General features: G+C 36.8%; 1 protein-coding gene across 1 annotated transcript; it reads left to right on the top strand.

The window, feature by feature from the left end:
* Positions 1–1364: 1364 nt before the first annotated feature.
* Positions 1365–16990, top strand: LOC5569197 (origin recognition complex subunit 2). Its single transcript, XM_021843978.1, has 3 exons — positions 1365–1943; positions 15109–16002; positions 16436–16990. Exons 1-3 carry the CDS (start codon positions 1403–1405, stop codon positions 16870–16872), a joined length of 1872 nt encoding a protein of 623 aa, XP_021699670.1. The 5' UTR covers positions 1365–1402; the 3' UTR covers positions 16873–16990.
* The last annotated feature ends 5105 nt before the right edge of the window (positions 16991–22095 follow it).

The following is a 22095-nucleotide window of genomic DNA, read 5'->3' as shown; positions in this document are numbered from 1 at the left end:
ACGACACAAATTGGACTGTGACGCGGGTGCAAAAGCAAAGCGAGAATGACTCGCCCGATCGTGTTCACAGTCCGACAGCAAAAAGAAGACTGAGGGAAGAAGCAGGGACCCGTTTGCTTTTATAGTGGGAAGCGATACCGTCGAAAAATGCCCGAACGTGATTGGTTGGATAAGAAAGGGGTCATTTATCAAATTTTCAATAGTTTAACAACAAAATTCACTTATCGGATATATTACTAACGATGCGTAGATACATTTCTGATCGAATGATACTAAAATCGTAATAATTGGTTATTAACGTTCAAAATCTTCCCTAATTTCGTTACATGTCTCATTTTTCGTACTTTTAAAGTGCACCCCAATATAGAAAACAAAGACGTAGTCCTACGTCAAAACATTGGACTTGATTTAGACTCCACAAAACGTATATCCGTCTGAGATATCATTGCGAAAAGCGTAAATTTCAGTTACTAAGGGGTCCATTCTTCTTCTTCTTTCTGGCGTTACGTCCCAATTGGGACAAAGCCTGCTTCTCAGATTAGTGTTCTTATGAGCACTTCCACAGTTATTAACTGAGAGCTTTCTTTGCCGATTGACCATTTTTGCATGTGTATATCGTGTGGCAGGTACGAAGATACTCTATGCCCTGGGAATCGAGAAAATTTTCTTTACGAAAAGATCCTCGACCAGCGGGATTCGAACCCGCGACCCTCAGCATGGTCATGCCGAATAGCTGCGCGTTTACCGCTACGGCTATTTGGGCCCCACTCCGGGGTCCATTACTAGCATTTTGAAACCCTTATTATTAATAAATTGCTAAAAAGGTTTTAAGTGGAATCCTTGGCTGATATTGCTTGAAATTTCCAATAGATTCGCAGAGATTGGGAAAAAGCTAAGCCAAACAATATAGTTTGCATATTTCTTTGGAAACCTACTTAAAACCTGGATAGATTCATTAAGAATTCCGTTTGATGAATTTCTGATATTGTTTATGATACTGATTCTTCATGAAGCTTTGTCTGCATTACTAGTTAGACTATTACTAGAGGCCCATGATGAGGTTTAGTGTGGATATCTGCAATTTACAGCAAACTCTTTCAATAATCCCCAACAAATTTCTTAGGATCATTCATAAATCCAAGGCAACCATTGATGGATAAATAAATAGCAAGGTCCTTTAAGACTCTTGATCGGATTTTTGTTATGTTTTTGAACAAATCATGATAGTTTGCTTGAAAGATGTAATCTCTGAAAAATTCCTATAAAAACTGTGGCCTTCTGATTCCTGTTTGAAAGACTAATAAGTTTATGTAACGTTTACACTATAATTACGATTACGAAATACAATTCAATATAAACAGATAGTAATACTCAATATATTTTTTCACCAGGAAAACAATCGATGCTGGTCAAGGAAAATACCATCGAAGAATCCTCGGAAGCGGAGGAAATGATGGAGGAGGAGTATGTGGCGGCACACGAACACGCAGCTCCCCCGAGACGCTCGCTTCGGCATCGATCCCCCAATAAGCGGTACACCGAGGGGTTTGTTAATACCCCCTCGAAAGCCGGTCGACGAAGAGCGGAACCGGAATCGGAGGAAGCCGAGAGTGAGCAGGACCAGTCGGAAGGCGAGTGGCAAATGGACGAACTGGTGGGGAAGGTCAAAGCGACCACCCTTTTCGAGGACCGACTGGACGTGGAAGGGCAAAAGATTTTCGGCTTCCGAACGCCAAGGAAGCGAGGCTCGATGAATGTGCTGGCCGCATCGAGTGTCCACCGGACGCCCACGGTTGGGACACCCACCACCGGGAGGAAAAGCATCAGCAAGCTGGCGGTGGCTACGCCGAAAACTCCCAAAACTCCAACGGCGGCCGGACGGAGGAAAAGCAAGGTTGATTTGGCCAAAACGCCGCACCGGGAGCGGACCAAGCTGAAGAAAAGTAAGTTGTAATTTTGCAAAGATTGCTTCAAACATTCATATTCATAAAATAATTGCGCCATAATACAGTCGACTCTGCAGAACTCGATATTCTATAGTCCATCGATACAGGAAGAGAACGTTTTGATTTCAATAGACCGATGCTTCGTTTTTGCAATTCCTGATATCCTGGTAGAGTTCATATGAGAAGCCTGATGAGATTTTTTCGAGAATTTTCAAATGATTTTGATCGAGAATCCTTATAGCATTCTGATGAAAATACTTAAAGGATTCTGATTTCAATTCTGAGAGTATTCTAATTTCAATTCTGAGAGGATTTTGATGAGAATTCCAAGAAGATTCTGATGAGAATCTTGTTAGTCATTGAAGAAAAAGAAAATTACGATTTTTTACGCACTGATTATTTTTTAAAGTTTTCGTCATCCGAAACCGATGGTTATCAAGCCTGATCTTGAGAAAGAATTCTGATGAGAATGCTGAGGGGATTATGAGTATCCTAATATGAATCCTGAGATAATTTTTATGAGATCCCTGAGAGATGGGTTTTATTGGACTTCATCCAATGATTCCTTCAAATATTACTGTAATGGTTTATTCGATATCTCTAAAAACATCTCAAATCTTTATAAAATTAATCTTTGTAATTGAAAAGAAATTTCATAACCCTTATGAATTTTACAAATCACTGGGAGAAATATTTTTAGAAAAATCTTGAACAAACCTTGACGAAACAACAAACAAATGTTTTTCAGATTTATTTTGGGCATTTTTTGATGTGGAAATCTTTGGAGGAGTTTCCAAAAGAATCCATTGAATTACACCCGATTCTGTTTTTGCACGGGGGAGGCGTATCGTGCAAAAAAAAGTTTTCAGTTCAAAAGTTCAAAAACCGTGCAAAAAAATAACACCATTTCTCGACGTTTCATGCAAAAATAAGGATTTGGCGGAAAAATATGTATGAATTTTGCATGGCCGTGTAAAAAAAACCGTGCCAAAACAGAATCGGGTGTATGCTTAGAGAATTTTCAAAAAGAGCTTCTTAGTGTTGAGCAAATTGTTGATTCCATTTTAAAGAAAATTTCGTTGACTTGATGAAAATTCTTAGATGAATTTTCAGAGACATATCTAAAATAACTTTGCGAGAAATCCTTTGATGGAAATCATGGAATGTTAATGGCAGAGCCCTAGAAAAAAATACTAGAAGTGACGTCTGAAGAAATACGTATTATCCTGTTATTCTCGAATGGAGAAAGGGGAAGCCACCTGTTGAGAAATTTTCTGGATGTGTTGTGTCATGTATCGGAACTCTCAGAAAAACACTTACTGCAATCTTCGATTTTTTTGTAAGAAAGAGTTTGTGGAAAAATCCTTGAAAGTCTAAACATAAAACTTATGAAATCATGTCTTGTGTTTTTGTAGCACTATTCTTAAAAGTATACATTGTTATTCCATAATAGTATACATTTGAAGATGGAGGAATCCCGAAATAAACTTCTGTCGGATTATTTCAAGGAATACTTCCTAAGACTCTGAGGGATACCTGGCGAAACTCAGGAGTTATTACGCGATTATTTAGTTCTTCAAGAACTTCTTCTCAGATTCATCACGGCAAAGCATTAACTATTCTTCTAGCGTTTTTTTTTTCAGAAAAATCTTCTGAAATACATTCAGGGACTCCTCCAGAAATTCCTCCAACAATTCTTCCTGCATTTGTTTAACGGCTGTTTATGAGATTTCCTACACTTATTCTTTCTCAAATTTCTTCAGTTGTTACTCTAGGAGACCTTTCAAAGATATCTACATGAGTTCTTCCAACAAAGTCAACGAAAGTATATCCATAGTGTTCAAAGAATTTTGTTTAGGGATTTTTACACAAAAAATTCTTCACTGATTTTTTTAATATTTTCCAGGCATTTTTACATTTTTTTTCATATTATCTTACTCCCAGACAGTGATTATTGGAGGAAATCTTTGAAAAAAAACTTTCAGGGATCTGGGACTCATCATGAAGTTCCCACATTTTTTTTTTTCGAGAAGTTATTTAGAAAAACCTACCTCCCGAAATTCCCCACTGATTTCTAGACATTTTCCTAAAAATATACCAGTAACAGGGTGTCAAACACCTTGAAAAACCTGGAAAATCTGAAATAATCAGGGAATTTTATTTAACCTGGAATTCTCAGGGAATTTCGGACACAATCAGGGAAATTATTTGGAATCAGTAATACCAGGTAGAATATGTTTTTTTTTGTCACAAAAAATCTTTTCAATCATAAAAATTTTCGGCTGCGCCGCTATCAAGTTGATACTAGAGATATTCAGTCCTAAAATGTTCCAACGATTTTTATGTATCCAACATAAAATATGTTTAGATAAGGATGTAAAACTTAAGATTGGAAAGTTGGTACAGGTAAGTACAGTTCCCATTTACAGTTAGGTGTCGTTCATTCAGCATATGAAACTTAGTTGACAACATTCCAACATTGTTTACAGAATTTTTCCGACTATTCCACAAATTTTAGAAGGAATTTCAAGATATTCTAGTGATTATTTCTAGAATTCCTTCACGAATTTTGTCAAGAAAATCGTAGAGCACTGCAACATTATTACCTCCAGCTATTTTCACATAGATTACTCTGAAAAAAAAACAGCGATTACCCCAGAATTTCCTCCAGATGTTTTTTTCCATTGATTCATTTACCGATTTTTTCCAGTCGGTACTTGTACACTGAGGAAAAAAATATATTGATTTCCATACGAAACGGGTATGAAATTTTACCAGAAGAAAATATTATAAATTTCATACGATGTCGTTATGAACGAATTAGCTTGTGGTATAGTATGCTTCTTGCAGTACAGTAGTATAGATTCCATAAATGTTTCGTATGAAATCTATGAATACTTGTTATGAACATCAAATTGTACTCGTATGAATCTCAATATATTTGAGTATGACCCTTGTACGACACTTCATATAATTTATTTTATATTATTATGACTTTTGCAGTATTTCAATTGTAACAAGACGTTTCTCGTAGTTTTCTTTGTCTTATAGAATATCACTTATAGCGTCCTTTTCATTCTAAACACGGACACTTATTGGAAAATGTTGTTTGCAACTTTTTAAATTGATTAGAAATGAGCAGTTCAATATATGTAAACTATGCTATATTTTTGCAAAAAATTGACAATAAAAACATCATTCACTTAAAAACATACATTTCGATCGCTGTTTACAAATCAACAGTTTGTATCCCCGTTGAAAATGACATCCAATTGAATATTGCCGTTGTCAGAACTGAAGTCTCCTGGCAGTTTGGCACCGCTAAAGAAAGTTTCTTTGAGATGTTTAACAGATTCTGAAGGAGATAGTCGATTAATAATATGAAACATAAGATAAAATCTAATAACTCAACTTACGTTTTGTTCTACCTTTCTTGATAACCTCGTATTCCCATTGTGCTCCCATTGCACGAGATAAAGCTTTACAAATTTCTTCTTTTGGCCGCCGTATTTACGCTCTACGTAGAATTATCGATAATTACTTTTTACCTCTAAACACGGCAAAGGCCTTCATCAAAACTATGAAATTCGCGAGCTTCTTCAGTACAAACGCCATTTTGATCCGAATAGAAAGTAGACCAGACTCCCTGGGCAAAGGCACAACCTTGTGATCAGCTTGATTGCTGTCAGGTCTCGGGGCTTAAATGTATCTTTACTCTGAAGAGAAAGATGCACACTAGTGGTGTCAATGGTGATAATAATCAAAAGTGTTTTCTAATGAACACTATTGATTACCATCGCCGTGAACTGATACTTTACGTGGTCTATGATGAAGCGGCCTTTGTTTGTTTTTTCTATACGCATTTTATTTATACTTCCAGACACTCATCCGGAGCATTATTTTATTTGTTTTAATGTGCATCAAAACCTCCTAACATTGAAGAAATCGCGCTGAACAGGAACACGCATGGCCGTACAAGGATACAGCAGAATCTTATTAAATCCGTTTCTTATATCAATAATATCGCTATTTACTAATTACTAATTATAACACTCTCTTCTCGTCAGCTAGCGTCATTTCAGGATTAAGTTTTTCATCATAGCATTGAATATGCGTTATGAAAGAAGTTTTGTGCTGGTCAAACGAATGCCGTCAGACTAAAAAAACTTGTGACTAATCGCTATCTCTATTTATAGGTACCCGTAACCGCAAATAGGAATAGTAACTCATGAGAAAAAACTAGGATATAAGTGAGTAGGAAATAATCACTAACACCCCCAACACTGAAAAGGTAAGCACATATACTATTCCATTAATTCCATTCTAAAATAAATCTGATTAAGGAGTGTTATCTTAGACGCGTACTCGGAGGTAGTTTTAGTGAAAACAGGTAGCCCAGTGTAAGTGATTAGTATAATCTGCGCTTGTGATTGCTGTGCGATGCGCTTCATTATTGCAGGACATTGTTCTCATTATTATTGCGGCCTTCAGCCCCTCGACGAGATCACCTTAAGAAGATATATGAATAATCTCGTTGCTGGTTTTGAAAATAGTGATAATGTAATAATATAGTGAGATGACGTTATTGTGTCGAATAAGTTTGTGTGGTTAATAGTAGTAAGCTACAAAGATGGTGATTATTCGAGTGATGATAGTTGGTGATATTATGAATATTAGTGATATAAGCAACAAAAACCTTACTTTTATTTTAATGAAGATAATGATATTGAGTGTTTATATGATTTATTTATTACAGTGATTATTTTGTAACGAGAAGTTTTATACTTTAAACCTGATAGAGCAGTAGTGTTGTGTTGCGGCTGGGTTATAGATGTGATGTTAATAACAAAATTGGTACAGATAATGGTGACGCTGTTAGTAGAAATTCAGTTGATAATAAAGATAGTGATATCAATACCAGTGAATAGTGCTATGAAGTAATCTAATAGTTATCAAGTGAAGTGATAGTGTGAAAAGAACGTTTTCCACCTTCTACCGTAACCTTCTGAGACAGATCGCAACAGTGTCTTCTTGGAAGCCATCTTTCCGTGCACGTCTGGTGAACTGCTTCAGAAGGATTACGTCCTCTTTTCTATCTAAAGTCTAGTTTAGAGCTTTGGACAGTATTCACTGTACGGCTAGCAACATACAAAAAAAAAAAAAAAAAAAGAATAGAAAGTAGACCAGACTCGATTCATAAGAAAAACGTATGAACTATTTCAAACAAGGCTTGCATTGGATTTCATAAGTACATCGTATGAAATGTTATAGAGCCTCGTATGAATCTTGAATTTGATTCGTATACTCTTCATAAACGATTTATGGGAATCATACGAATCGTATGAAATGTTTTTCAGCTAGCAAAATACTGTTTCATACGAAAGGTGTTATGAATAACATAACTCCAGTTTTCTCAGTGTAGGAGATTCATCACATACCCTAAAGAAGTTCTTCCACAAAGGTTTATTCCATAGTTTCGATATTTTTCAAGAAACCCTACAATAATTCCCACGCCGATTTTTTTCATTTTTCATATGGATTCTATAAAAAGCCATCCACGATTTATTACAGATTTATTCGATTGAATCTTTTATAAACTTTTATAAGAACTCCTCAGAAAAATCGATCTGAAATTCCTCATTAAATTCCTCCAGAGATTTCACTCACAATTTCTCCAGCATTTCGTCAAAATATTATTGCTGTGATTCCAACTTTTCTCTAATATTTTTTCAAATAATATTTCCAAACTCCGTGGGTTGTTCAACACTTTATTTAAAGTTCTACATAAATTATTACTACAGTCCTTCTTACAGGATATTTTCTAATTATTAATACATACATTTCTCCAAGGAGTATCTCCGAAATTCGTAAAAGATTTTCATAAAAAGTCTTGTAGGACATTGTACAGAAATTCGAGGGTTTTTTACAGTTATATTAGATTTTGTCAAGAAAATCCTAAGAGTAAGAATAATTTGATCAAAAATCCTGGAGTTTTTTTTAAAGAAATCCTCGTTGGAATTCATCAAGGCATTCTCAGAACTCACACAAAAAATTTCTTTATAAATTCCACGCAAATTTTTCTCAAAATTTCCTCCAAAAAATCTGAAACAAATCCTTGACATTTCCCTGGAGACATCGCTGGAAGAATGACTAGATTTTTTTTTTGGGATTTCTTTGGGAAATTAAAACAAAAAAACAGGAATTTATTAATGAATTTTAGAAATACTCCAAACGGGAATATTGGAGAAAGTCCTTGGAAAATCCATAATTCATAATCCCATTTTAAGGAAAACGTGTTTTCCTTTAAGTTCGAATAGACTATTTTCTTCATATCTGATTTTGATGATTAAAGACACGTTTAGATCATTTGATAAGATTAAATGATTTTTTTTTTTTGTAGCAATCAAATAAAAATCACCCTATTTTTGTACAGCTTTTGTACAGCTGATAATAAAATATTTGTTTATTATTTTATTAAAAAATAAAAAAATACTTGGAAATTTATCATTATTGTATGGATGCTTCGCAGCACGTTTAAAAAAATCAGTCATGTAAAATGGCGGTACACGGTGTGCTGGAACACAGATATTATCGAACTTGCATGAACCTCAGATCTTTATCCACTAAAAGTTCGCCTTGGTAGACAAGAAAAGCATGCGGCATATTAAAAAATCTTTCATCGGCAAAAATTTGAGAAAAGTCGATTTTTGTGTTTTTGGCTTCTCCCCATATATGGGGTTCATAGAACAATAATTGAGTTACAATATTTTCGATAAATTTCAACGCTTAAAGACCAATTTAGTACACCATGAAGCCAAGTATTTTATGAAGGTTCTGAATTTAGCATAATTTTTACATACACCCACACAATATGAACAGCCCATGATAGTATGCCGTATTTTACCAACTTCACATTTACTTACCGCACACCAATATTATCAATATTCGCGATTTATCTAAATAATTGGAATCTGGGATAAGTTATTCTAAAAAGCTAGGAATATAATCAAGATAATAGAAATTTTATACAAATATATGATTGCATACAGCTATTAGAATGTTATAGAGCACTACACTGTTTTAATTTAGTCTGTGATTTTGAGTTGTAATGTTTTAATAGATGATTTATGGTGTATTTTCTACAATATCACAGCATTAATGCAACCTCATAGACAATTCATCTAAACCCCAAACTAAAATTTAGATTTTTATATTAGTTATTATGCATCGTTTTGTATTTTATTTGTCTGAAGTAGTGCGCTTTATATACAATATACGAGAACAGCCTGCTACATCCGACACTAAAAAGTGTTGCTAGTCGAAATATCGCTATCCGGTTTCGCGCCAGTAATATTAAATTCGCGGTCTTCAGTAATGTTCTTCATTGTAAAACATCAAAGTCTGCGTTCAAATTTTCAAGAGCACAAATTTAGAGAACGAGTCAGAGCACGGTGCTCCCCTAACCGTTATTATCAGAAAAAAATCTCCATCAATTCTGTGCTCAACAGCCGTTTTCTATAGTTAAGCTGTATGTCTGGGCATTTTTTTTTTTCAAAATCGTAGGGCCCGTTTTGATGTTACGCTCTTTTGACTATATAAGTCCACAAATTCAAAGGAAATCTGAGACATTCAAACGGGTTTTAATAAGCCGTTATTATATAAAGAAATAAACCATCAAAATTTGGTCTAAAGTTGGTGTTTTTAGTTATTTGTAGCTTCTAGGTGGAGTTTTTAATGCGAAGATCAACAATATATTTTAATTTAATACTTTTCACTTTTTCAGCCATAAAACGACAAGCTTCATTTGACGTTTTATGACAGCGGAATCTGGGATGCATGTGCATATGACGTTGACATTTTTCCTCTTCGCTAGTCTCTCTCAAATAATAACGTTACAAAATTGGCTCCGTAATGCCTTATAGCACTTGAGCCTATGAAAAATCAGTTAGTTGTGAAAGACTTCTGCGGTATGTAAGATCAACGTGTCATTGAAAACATTTGAACATACTTGACGGTATTATAATGCCTAATTGATATATTCAAAATTAGTGGGCGTAGCTCCATATATTGTTGATCTTCGCATTAAAAACTCCACCTAGAAGTTACAAATAACTAAAAACACCAACTTTAGACCAAATTTTGATGGTTTATTTCTTCAAATAATTTCTGCTAATAAAAATCCGCTTGAATTTCTCAGATTTCCTTTGAATTTTAGGACTTATATAGTCAAAAGGGCGTAACATCAAAAAGAGGCCAAACGATTTTTTTAAATTTTGCCCAGACATGCAGCTTAACTATAAAAAACGGCTGATGAGCACAGAATTGATGGAGATTTTTTTCTGATAATAACGGTCAGGGGAGCACCGTGCAGGGGTTTGAATTGAAAACTTGGTCAATTGATCACTCGCTGGTGGTAATCAATCAACAAAATTTTCATATCTTCTTTTTTCTGGCGTTACGTCCGCACTGGGACAGAGCCTGCTTCTCAGCTTAGTGTTCCTATGAGCACTTCCACAGTTATTAACTGAGAGCTTACTATGCCAATGACCAATTTTGCATGTGTATATCGTGTGGCAGGTACGAAGATACTCTATGCCCTGGGAAGTCGAGGAAATTTCCAACCTGAAAAGATCCTCGACCGGTGGGATTCGAACCCACGACCCTCAGCTTGGTCTTGCTGAATAGCTGCGCGTTACCGCTACGGCTATCTGGGCCCCCGATTTCATATGGCACGGCTTTCTGATTCTCTAGATTTGTGCTCTTGATAATTTGAGGTGTGGCTTCGTTGCATCTTCACCTCCAAATAAAGTTATGTTCTAGAAATTATTTGTATGCAACATTCAAAAGATTCAAATTGCTGCTTTTGCAAAAAATGTTAAACTAATGTGCGAATTTATTACTTTATTTCAAACCTTTTGCACCATTTTCGAGCGTATTCTACTAGAATACTATCTAAATTATTAGAACACGTGTACCAGTAGTAACTAATTTTGGTACCGGTAGCGGCTGCAATGTGATTAATGAAATTTTTGATTACATAAAATGCGGCATACTGCCATGGGCTGGTCATATTGTGAGGGTGTATGTAAAAATGGTACTTAATTTAGAAGCTCTTTAAATTGTTTGGCTTCATGATGTGTCAAATTGGTCTTTAAGCGTTGAAATTCATCGAAATTAGTATAACTATATTATTGTTATATAAACCCCTTATATGAAAAGAAGCCAAAAACACAAAAATTAACTTTTTTCAAATTTTTGCCGATGAAAGATTTTTTAATATGCGGCATGCTTTTCATGTCTACCAAGGTGAGCTTTTCGTGAAAAAAGATCTGAGGTTCATGCAAGTTCGATAATATCTGTGTTCCAGCACACCGTGCGGTATTGGTGGCCAAATGGCTACCGCTTTTGCTTCATATGCAGAAGGTTATGGATTCAATTCCAGGCCCGTCCCTTTCCTCGTACTTAGTACCTAGTAGTTGTATCTTTCACTTGATACTATCTTCCACACTTAATTTATCACACTAACACACTACTCGTTCATAACAAACGATAGAACCAGAGACGGACAAGAAACCGTTTTCCTACGCTTCCATTCTTTCATTCATTGGTCTGCATTCTGAAGTGACAGGTGCCATTGTTGCCTAAACATAGAAGAAAACCAGCACTTATACACTAAGGGTGTCTGTTAGTCCCAAGCAATCATTCGGTTGGTTCCTTGTGTAAGTGCAGCTGATCTGGCGATACTGGAGTAGCAACCACGGGCGGCCAATCACGCTCAAGCTCAAGCACAATGAATTTTCAGCCATGTAAAATGAAATATTCGTCAATCATTTATCAGGGTGTCTACTACCTGGAAAAACCTGGAAAACCTGGAATTCTCAGGGAATTTCGATCACAATCAGGGAAATTATTTTGAAGCATTAATTCATGATAGAATATGTTCACGACAAAGGATTTTTGCGTTATGACCCAGAGCTATCATTAATTGCCAGACAACTATCTTCATTCGAAAAAAAATTCGGCTGCGCCGCTCTCCAAAAACTATATGAGCTGTTCAGTGAGAATTCTTTCGAGTATGAAATTTCATCAGCTTATCAAAACATGATTGATGTTTTTAATGTATCTAAATTTATTCGGTAAAGGATTAACATATCTAGGGCTGGTAGCAGGTTTCTTTTTATATACAATTTTTTTGCAAGTCTCTATTTTTTATAAAAGGTGTCTGAAGTCTCTATTTTAAACAAAATAGTATCTAAAGTCTCTTTTCTTTCCTTATCTTGCTTGCAGATAACTGAGATGCAAAATTTCTTCTCGTATTTCTCGAGAACAGCCTCAGGAAATATCCTTGTGGTTTCTCCAAAGATTTTATAATGAATTCTTCAAGAAATTGCTTCAGCATTTTTTTTATAGGATGCTTACAGGAGTTCCTCCATAATTTGCTTCAGGAAATCCTGAAGTTTCCCACAGAATTTCTCCCAAGAAAACTTGACAAGAATTTCAACGCCATTTCGTCTACGGTTATTCCAAAGAATAGATCCAAAAGCTCCTCGAGGGGTTATTCGAGTCAATATATTGAGAACATTTCAAATAATTTCCTCAATTCGACCTGTGTTTCATTATTAAGTTTCTTTAGAGTTTTTTTTTCTAGGAATTTCTCCAGCATTTCATCCAAGGATCACTGGAGTTCATCCAAACATTTTTCAAAAAATTGCTCAAAAAATCCCCATGGAATATTGATAAGTTCTTTTAAGGTTCCACACAATTTAACACCACAGCATTTTTTTCTATGAAATGCTTCGACTGTAGGAATGATTATTCTAGTAATTTCGTCCAGTGTTCCAGGAGATCTTGCGCAATATCCTGCGAGATATTATGATTTTTCTTTTTTATTATTATCCTAGAAATAATCTTGGAAATCTTCTAAAAGTTCTTCAAGAGTAAGTCTTCCTGAAAATCCTCTTTAATCAAGGGTGGCCTAAGAAATTACATAAGTAACTGTAACAGAAGATACCCATAAATTCACGTCAAGGATTTTTTTTTTAATTCTCAGCTTTCTGGGAAATTACATTCAAATTTCCTTGGTGAAAACTCCTGGAAGAATACTTGAGAAAAAGGTTTTGAAAACTTCCTTGAGAAATATGTTAGAATTAATAGAAGAATTTCCGAGAAGAAATCCTAGGCGCAATCCTGAAGATATCCTCAGAGAAATTTGTAGTCAAAATCTTATAAAAATTCTAAAGAACAATTTTGTAGAAAATCCTGAGAAATCCTTGGAGGCATCTGGAGACGTTTCTAGTTGAATATTACAACATGTTTTAAACGGGAGTCTTGGAGGATGTTCTAGAAAAAACTAATTGGAGAATCACCGGATAAAATCCTCGAGGACTAAGGGTTTTTTCACAAAAAAATATCTGAAGGAATTTCTGATGAAAGCCTTGTGGTATTTTTTGTGATAATGTTTGGAAAAATCTTGGTTCTATTTTGAGATATAAAAAAAAAACAAAATTTTTGGAGGAATTCCTTAGGAAAATTTTTGGAGAGTGAATATTTTAAATATAGATATGAATCCATCACTTCCGTAATGTCGTCGTAATACATCAATGAATGTTTGTCCTTTACTGGCATATACCAGATGTGCTGGTATGTCGTCGTAATGCCGCAAAAAAAAAATATTTGAAAAAAAGTTTTAAACATATTTTAAGAGAAATGTCTGGTCTGATTAAACTATTTTGTCCTGGTTCCTGTTAGGTTTCGGTTTTTGATTACTGTTTTGTCTCTTTTCGTTCTCTTTTTAATTACTTTTTAATCTCTTTTTTACTGGAAAGAGGTTTCTAAATTTCATATTTTCAAGAAACTCATTCATTTTTTAAATTATTGGAAAATATTTAACATCAGAAAAAAAAAAATCGAAAAGTAAACTGAAACTTGAACAACAATCAATTCGAAATTTCGTAACAATCATGACTAATTTAGAACTTTTTCGAATGAAATGAATGAAACATTTATAATTTAATCATATTACCACAGTCAAATGTTATACGGTCGAACGCGATTACCCAGGGGCTTGATAATCCGTGTTTCTATCATAAAAAAATGGATCCGGGATCCAAAAGTTTTACGAATTATTTGTGTTAATTTAGATTGTAGATATATTGCCACATATCCAAATAAAGTTTAATTTAGCGCCCATGAAGCTGTCTATGTTATCCAAACGACCGATGGAAATGAATGGTACATAATCTGTACAAAAAATACTTTCAAGAAGACACATACTGATGTACTTGAAATTACCGTTCATTAATTTGTTTTAGACATATAAAATTACAGTATTTCTTGAACCTGGAATTATTTTTATAAAACCTGGAAAAAACCTGGAAATATCAGGGAATTTCATTTTGCTAAACGAGTAGACACCCTGTTTATGTATTTCTACGAATTTCTAGAACCTGGAATTGTTTTTTAAACCTGGGAAAACCTGGAAATCTCAGCATGTCTTGAAACAATTTTTGAAGGCTTATGTAGGGATTCCTGAAGGAATATTATGAGAAATCTCTGGCTTATTTCTTGGAAGTATTGTTGGAAATTCTTTGATCCATCTCTGATGAAGCTCCTGGTTGAATTCTTAAAGAAGTTCTAAACAAAATTCCTGTAAGAAGTCCTAGGGAAGTCGATCAAAAAATTACTGGAAATATTCTGTATATGACTTTCTAGATAAAAATCTGAAATAATCTTTTGTGAAATTCCTGATGGAATCTTTGAAATAATTTCTGTTGTTATCCTTGGAAAATTTAGAACGAAACTTTTGGAGAAATCCATTTGGAAGTCCGTAAAAATACCACTTAATGAGCTCCTAAAGAATTTTTTGGGTAATATCGGAAAGAAACACATACCAGGATTTGTTTTATGATGAAATTCATAGGAAAAATCATTTATAAAAAGTCTTGCAACTATTCTCAAAAAAAATGACTGGACAGATTCTATGAGGTATCAAACTGTTATCTTCTGGTTCTTGATAGATTTCTTTGTTGTTTTTTTTTTATTAATTCATGTTTAGTCTCTTTTTAGTCAAGAGGTATTTAAAGTTCCTATTTTTAAGACACTCGGTCGCCACCAGAACTGCCATGGTGACTTACATTGAAATGTAATCTTTTTTATATTTCAGATATCAAAAAAATCGTGCAGGACGAATCAGGTTCGGATTTTACGGCCAGCGACAGCGAATATGTTCCGTCGTCCGAGGAAGATGAAGACGATGAGCATGAAGATGATGAAAAGGAAGAAGAAGATGAAGATGATGAGGACGTGGAAGAAGCGGAAGAGGCCAAACCAAAGCGACCAGTCATCCGGAACCAGTTGGGATCGATCGATATCGCTCCGGAGAAAGTTGGACCTTCTACTCCAGTACTGTCTGGTCAGCGTGTCAGCAGTCGTATCCAAAGTCGCCGGAAGGCCAATCTGGACTACGTTCTGCAGAGCGATGACTACTTTACATCACATGGTTCGTCCAAAGTTGTCACATCGGATTCGACTTTGGACCGACTGAAGACTCCTCGATTGCCTCACGATCAGCTGTTCCGGTTACTTAAGGAACTTCAGGGTTCTAAGGAACATCAAAAAGCCATTAAAAAGTTGCACGAGGAGTACGACAGCTACTTCACCAAGTGGCTCTTGCTGATGAACGAAGGCTACAACATCCTCCTGTACGGATTGGGATCCAAGCGAAATCTCCTGCAATCCTTCCACAGCAAAATGCTTGCCGACAAACCCGTCATTGTGGTAAATGGCTTCTTCCCCACCCTCACCATCAAAGACATCCTGGAGGCCATAACCAGTGACATACTAGATCTCAACGTGCACAGTGCCAACTTTCACGAGCTGGTGGACATCATCGAGGAGGAGTTCAGCTACCTGCCGGACACGCACCTGTTCCTGATAGTTCACAATCTGGACGGAACCATGCTGCGGAACAACAAGGCCCAGAACATTCTGGCACGGTTGGCCAAGATCGACAACATCCATCTGCTAGCTTCGATCGATCACATCAATACTCCGCTCAGTAAGTGATCCCTCTTATAGTTAAAATGTTTTTAATTTTATTATTTTATTAGTATAATTTCAAACGCTTTTAGAGAATTGGTCTCGATTTTAATGCAAGTATCTAAACTGCTTTTTCACTTTTCATTCTGATATGTAATCCAAAAAAACCTCCAAGATTTCCTCTGAAGTTAGGGAGCTCTTCAGAGATCCTCGTAAGATTTCAGAAGGAATTTCTACGCAAGCTTCAACAGAGCTTTATGGATTATTTCAGGAGTTACTTCAATAATGTTTAAAAAATGCTTCTAGGTGAAAATCTTGCATAGCTTATTTGAGAACATACTTGGAATATTTCTTAAAAATAGATTAAAGAAATCTCTGAAGTAATTTCTAAAAACATTCGTAGACAAAATCTTGGTTGAAAAACTGAAAAAACTGAACAACATTCCTTTCAGTCTGGGACTCATCGAAGCTGAGCTACTACAACTTCTCCTGGTGGGACGTCACGACGATGCTCCCCTACTCGGACGAAACCGCCTTCGAGAACTCGCTGCTGGTGCAGAACTCCGGTGCCCTGGCCCTATCCTCCATGAAGAACGTGTTCCAATCGTTGACGTCCAACTCGCGCGGAATATTCTTGGCCATCGTGCGCTACCAGCTGGCCAACAAGGGCAACCCGCACTATCCGGGCATGCTGTTCAAGGATCTGTACTCGAGCTGCCGGGAGGCATTCCTGGTAAGTTCGGATTTGGCGCTGCGAGCGCAGCTGACAGAGTTCATCGACCATAAGCTGGTTCGGATGAAGCGAACCGTTGACGGGGCGGAGAATCTGCTCATTCCGATCGAGCACGGACTGCTGCAGCAGTTTGTGGAGGAGAACGAAGAGTCGTAGCCTTTTGCGGGAAGGTAAGTGGTAACAGTTATTAGACCTGTTTGGCTATATTTATTGCTTGAAAGTACAATCCTGGGAGGGCTGATAACATTATTAAATCGAATTTTGTTAAGTAACAGAAGATGAAAATCATTACAGGAAAGAACTTAGCCCTTTAAAGTATACTAGTGAAGCGAAAACTGATGTTACATCAATTAGTATAATAAAACCTAGTTAACGATGTTACGCCAATTTACTCGGTCCATGGCTGTATCCCTCCAACTTCGATTTTGGTCCACGCTCTCCAGATCTTGTTGCACCTGATCAAGCCACCTCACTCGCTGTGCTCCCCGTCTTCTTGTACCAAGCGGATTCGACATGACGTACTCAACGCACCCTTCCGGCTTTCACCACCTTCTGGATACAGGGTTCCGCCGTAGAGTTGGGCGAGCTCGTGGTTCATTCTCCGCCGCCTCACACCGTTCTCCTGCACATCTCCAAAGATGGTCCTAAGCGTCCTTCGTTCGAACACTCCAAGTGCTTGCCGGTCCTCTTCCAGCAAAGTCCATGCTTCATGTCCATAAAGGACCACCGGTCTTGTTAGCGTTTTGTACATGGTACATTCGGTGCGGGGGTGAATCTTTCTCGATCGCAGCTTCTTCTGGAGCCCATAGTAGGCGCAACTTCCACTGATGATGCGTCTCCGTATTTCACGACTAACGTTGTTATCAGCCGTTAACAAGGATCAGAGGTAGACGAACTCATCAACCATCTCAAAAGTATCCCCGTCTATCGTAACACTGCTTCCTAGGCGGGCTCTGTCGCGCTCGGTTCCGCCCATCAGCATGTACTTTGTTTTTGACGTATTCACCACCAAGCCGATTTCTGTCGCTTCACGTTTCAGGCGGGTGTACAGGTCTGCCACCGTTCCAAATGTTCTGTCGACAATATCCATATCATCCGCGAAGCAAACCAATTGGCTGGATCTTGTGAAAATCGTACCTCGGTTTTTGAACCCGGCTCACAGCTTGACACCTTCTAGCGCGATGAAGAACAGCAGACACGAAAGTCCATCACCCTGTCGAAGTCCCCGGCGGGATTCAAACGAACTGTGATGTTCGCCCGAAATCTTCACGCTATTCTGCACACCATCCATCGTTGCTCTTTATAGTCTTGTGAGCTTCCCAAAAAGCTGTACTCGTCCATGATTTCCCATAGCTCTTCGCGGTCTATGCTATCATAGGCCGCTTGAGAATCGATGAACAGGAGGATTTGCCATACAGTGAAGATTTGGTCCGTCGTCGAGCGGCCGTTGATGAAACCAGCTTGATAACTTCCCACAAACTCATTTGCTATTGGTGATAGACGACGGATGATAATCTGCAGCTCCAGCAGTGCAAGGCAATCTGTTCCCCTTTGATCAGGTCAAATATGAACAGACGTTGCTGATTGGTACGTCTGGCTAACAAAGATTCGTAACCCCTAGGTCGCAAATCGATTAAACGCGGATTAGCTCCTCCGCCCCGATGAAGTACCGATGCTGATAAGAGGTGTTACAGCGAGTAAACGAAATGATTTTACATTTCCCGCTGTTCACACGCATGCCGATTGACGGTAAAAAATGCCGTTGTTGTCACACCAGATGAGTATGATGTCGATGTCCTCCTGGAGGGCGATGCAGTCCTGAGGAGATGATATGGTGCGGTAGAATTTCAAATCATCCGCGAACGACAGATTGTGTGAAGAGAGCAACGAATACAAGTCGTTTATAAAGACGTTGAATATAAGTGGCCCCAAAACACTCCGGACGTAATGTTGAACGTACGAGAACGTTGAGTTGACCATCAGAAAGGCGCATCGGTTCGTTAACCCCTCTACCGGCAGCTTCACTTTTTACCGCTAAAAAAATATTCAAATCCCGACAACTTTTTTTGTTTTTCGATATTTTTGCACCATTTTTTCACAAGATCTCAAAAAACTCTTCTAGTTCAAGAATCCGTGTCGATATTAATCATTGGTGATCTAGTTTTGAAGACATTCAGATATTCCTTGGGGACCGACTTTCTCCATATAAAATGTCTTTGGCGGCCATTTGGTTTTTAGTCAATTTATCATAAAAATAAAATGTGTACAAGACAATGCCAGGTAATGAGGAGGTACTCTGAAAAAATCATACAAATCGGTTCAGTATTCTTGGAGAAATCTGAAAATTACGATATGAGGTTTTTTAGAGTTTTCAAGATCTTTATTTGTCCAGCGTGTTACCAGCGTGCTCATTACTCAAAGATGGCTGCTCCAAATTGCTTCATTTTTTCATAACAAACTCGCATCAATGTATCATACCGAGGAGTGAATATCCGAATACGATTAAAATTCTGTAGCCTGAGAAATTAACGTGGGTTATGGTAAACGCGTCGGTCCCCCAAGGAATTTTGGAATATCTCCGGATTCGAATGAACAATGATCAATTTCGACACAGATTCTCAAACTAGAAGAGTTTTTTGAGAACTTGTGAAAAAATGGTGCAAAAATATTGGAAAACAAAAAAGTTATCGCGATTCGAATATTTTTTTGACGGTAAAAAATGAAGCTGCCGGTGAGCCATCGTAGAAAGCCCAAGCGCTTGAACTTCTCGATCACCACAATATGCGGCACCGTGTCGAATACTTTGGCAAAGTTTACGTAAATGGAATCGACCTGTTGCCTTGCTTCCACTTCCCGAAACAACGTCGATACATAGCTCATTAGGTTCGTTGTCGTTGAACGATTTTTCATGAAGCCTTGTTGACTTTCGGAGATGATCGATGTCAGTGTGTTGCTCAGAGTTTTGTGAATCATCTTCTCCAGAATTTTCGAAAGACACCCCAGTATGGATACACCCCGATAATTAGAAACATGATTACGGCTCCCGGATTTGTATACCGGAACAATGTAGGCCATTTTCCATGCAGCCAGAAACGTCCTTTCACGAAGGGAACAATTGAAAATGCATGTTATTGGAATATACAAAGCAGCAGCGCAATTTTTTATCACCAGGGGAGGGATACCATCGGTTCCGGGCCCTTTTTTATATCCAGATTTTTCACGAAGTCCAAAAAACGAGACGGATTTTACTTGAGACTTGACTGTACTGCAGAAATGTAGCTCTCGTAGATAGATAAAAGAAGCGTTTTATACCGTATCTCGAGTTTTTTTTTTTAATTTCTTTATTAGTATCATTCCAAACATTACATTAATTTCTTATATCTAGGTGTTCTGTGTTATTTGACAACACTATCATCCTAATTTGGTAAAACAAATTTAAGATTTAATTAACATTTTGTTAACAACATATTACATTTCATTTGCCGTAGCAGTTCAGTTTTTTTTTACAGGTGAGTTGATTTCACCTGCTTATAAGAGAAAAAAAAACGTTTTTAATATACTTAACCTAACTTAACCTAAACATATAACGCATTAATCGTGGCAATAGAAGATTGTAACGATTTTTGCCTGAAATTATTAATGATTGTATTTGACATTTGTTCCAATGTTTCAACATTGGATATTCTATGTAACTCATTGGTACTATACCAGGGAGGAAGCCTCAGAATCATTTTCAAAATTTTATTTTGAATTCTCTGCAGAGCTTTCTTCCTGGTATTACAACAGCTAGTCCATATTGGTACAGCATACAACATGGCTGGCCTGAAAATTTGTTTGAATATCAACAGCTTGTTCTTAAGACAAAGTTTTGATTTTCTATGAATAAGGGGATAGAGACATTTTACATATTTATTACATTTGGCTTGAATGCCCTCAATGTGATTTTTGAAAGTTAAATTCTTATCTAGCATGAGCCCTAGATACTTAACTTCATCTGACCAATTTATTGGAACCCCTCTCATCGTGACAACATGTCTACTTGAAGGTTTCAAATAAAGAGCTTTTGGTTTATGTGGGAATATTATTAGTTGAGTTTTGGAAGCATTAGGAGAAATCTTCCATTTTTGCAAGTATGAAGAAAAAATATCCAAACTTTTTTGCAATCGACTACAGATGACACGCAAGCTTCGTCCTTTGGCGGAGAGGCCTGTGTCATCCGCAAACAAAGATTTTTGACATCCCTGAGGTAGCTCAGGTAAGTCAGATGTGAAAATATTGTATAATATTGGTCCCAAAATGCTGCCTTGAGGAACACCAGCTCTTACAGGAAGTCTTTCAGATCTGGAGTTCTGATAATTAACCTGAAGTGTACGATTTGACAGATAACTTTGAATTATTCTAACAATGTATGTTGGAAAATTAAAGTTTTTTAATTTTACAATCAAACCTTCATGCCAAACACTGTCGAATGCTTTTTCTATGTCTAGAAGAGCAAGACCAGTAGAATAGCCTTCAGATTTGTTGGAACGGATCAAATTTGTTACACGTAAAAGTTGATGAGTGGTCGAATGTCCATGGCGGAATCCGAACTGTTCATTGGCAAAAATTGAATTTTCGTTTATGTGGGCCATCATTCTGTTCAAAATAACCTTTTCAAAAAGTTTACTGATGGAGGAAAGCAAACTGATTGGACGATAGCTAGAAGCTTCTGCAGGATTTTTGTCTGGTTTTAAAATTGGAACAACCTTAGCATTTTTCCATTTGTCAGGAAAATATGCTAATTGAAAACATTTGTTAAATATATCAACTAGAAATGATAAGCTACTTTCTGGAAGTTTCTTGATGAGGATGTAGAAAATTCCATCATCGCCAGGAGCTTTCATATTTTTGAATTTTTTAATAATAGTTCTCACTTCTTCCAAATCAGTCTCCCAGGCATTTTCGAAAACGTTCTCTTGATTGAGAATATTTTCGAACTCCTGAGTAACTTCATTTTCAATTGGACTAGTAAGTCCTAAATTAAAATTGTGCGCACTTTCAAACTGCATAGCAAGTTTTTGAGCTTTTTCGCAATTAGTTAGTAATAATTTGTTTTCCTCTTTCAATGCCGGTATTGGCTTCTGAGGTTTTTTCAAGATTTTCGATAATTTCCAAAAGGGCTTAGAGCCAGGGTCCAATTGAGAAATTTTGTTTTCAAAATTTTTGTTTCTTAATTGAGCAAAACGTTTCTTGATTTCTTTCTGCAAATCCTGCCATATAATTTTCATAGCAGGATCGCGAGTGCGTTGAAATTGCCTTCTCCTCACGTTTTTAAGACGGATCAAGAGTTTAAGATCATCGTCTATAATCACGGATTCAAATTTTACTTCACATTTTGGA

Source organism: Aedes aegypti, chromosome 1, assembly GCF_002204515.2.
Source record: "Aedes aegypti strain LVP_AGWG chromosome 1, AaegL5.0 Primary Assembly, whole genome shotgun sequence".
NCBI classification, from domain to species: domain Eukaryota; kingdom Metazoa; phylum Arthropoda; class Insecta; order Diptera; family Culicidae; genus Aedes; species Aedes aegypti.
Note: the sequence above shows the minus strand (reverse complement) of the source record. Positions and strands in the feature narration are given on the sequence as shown.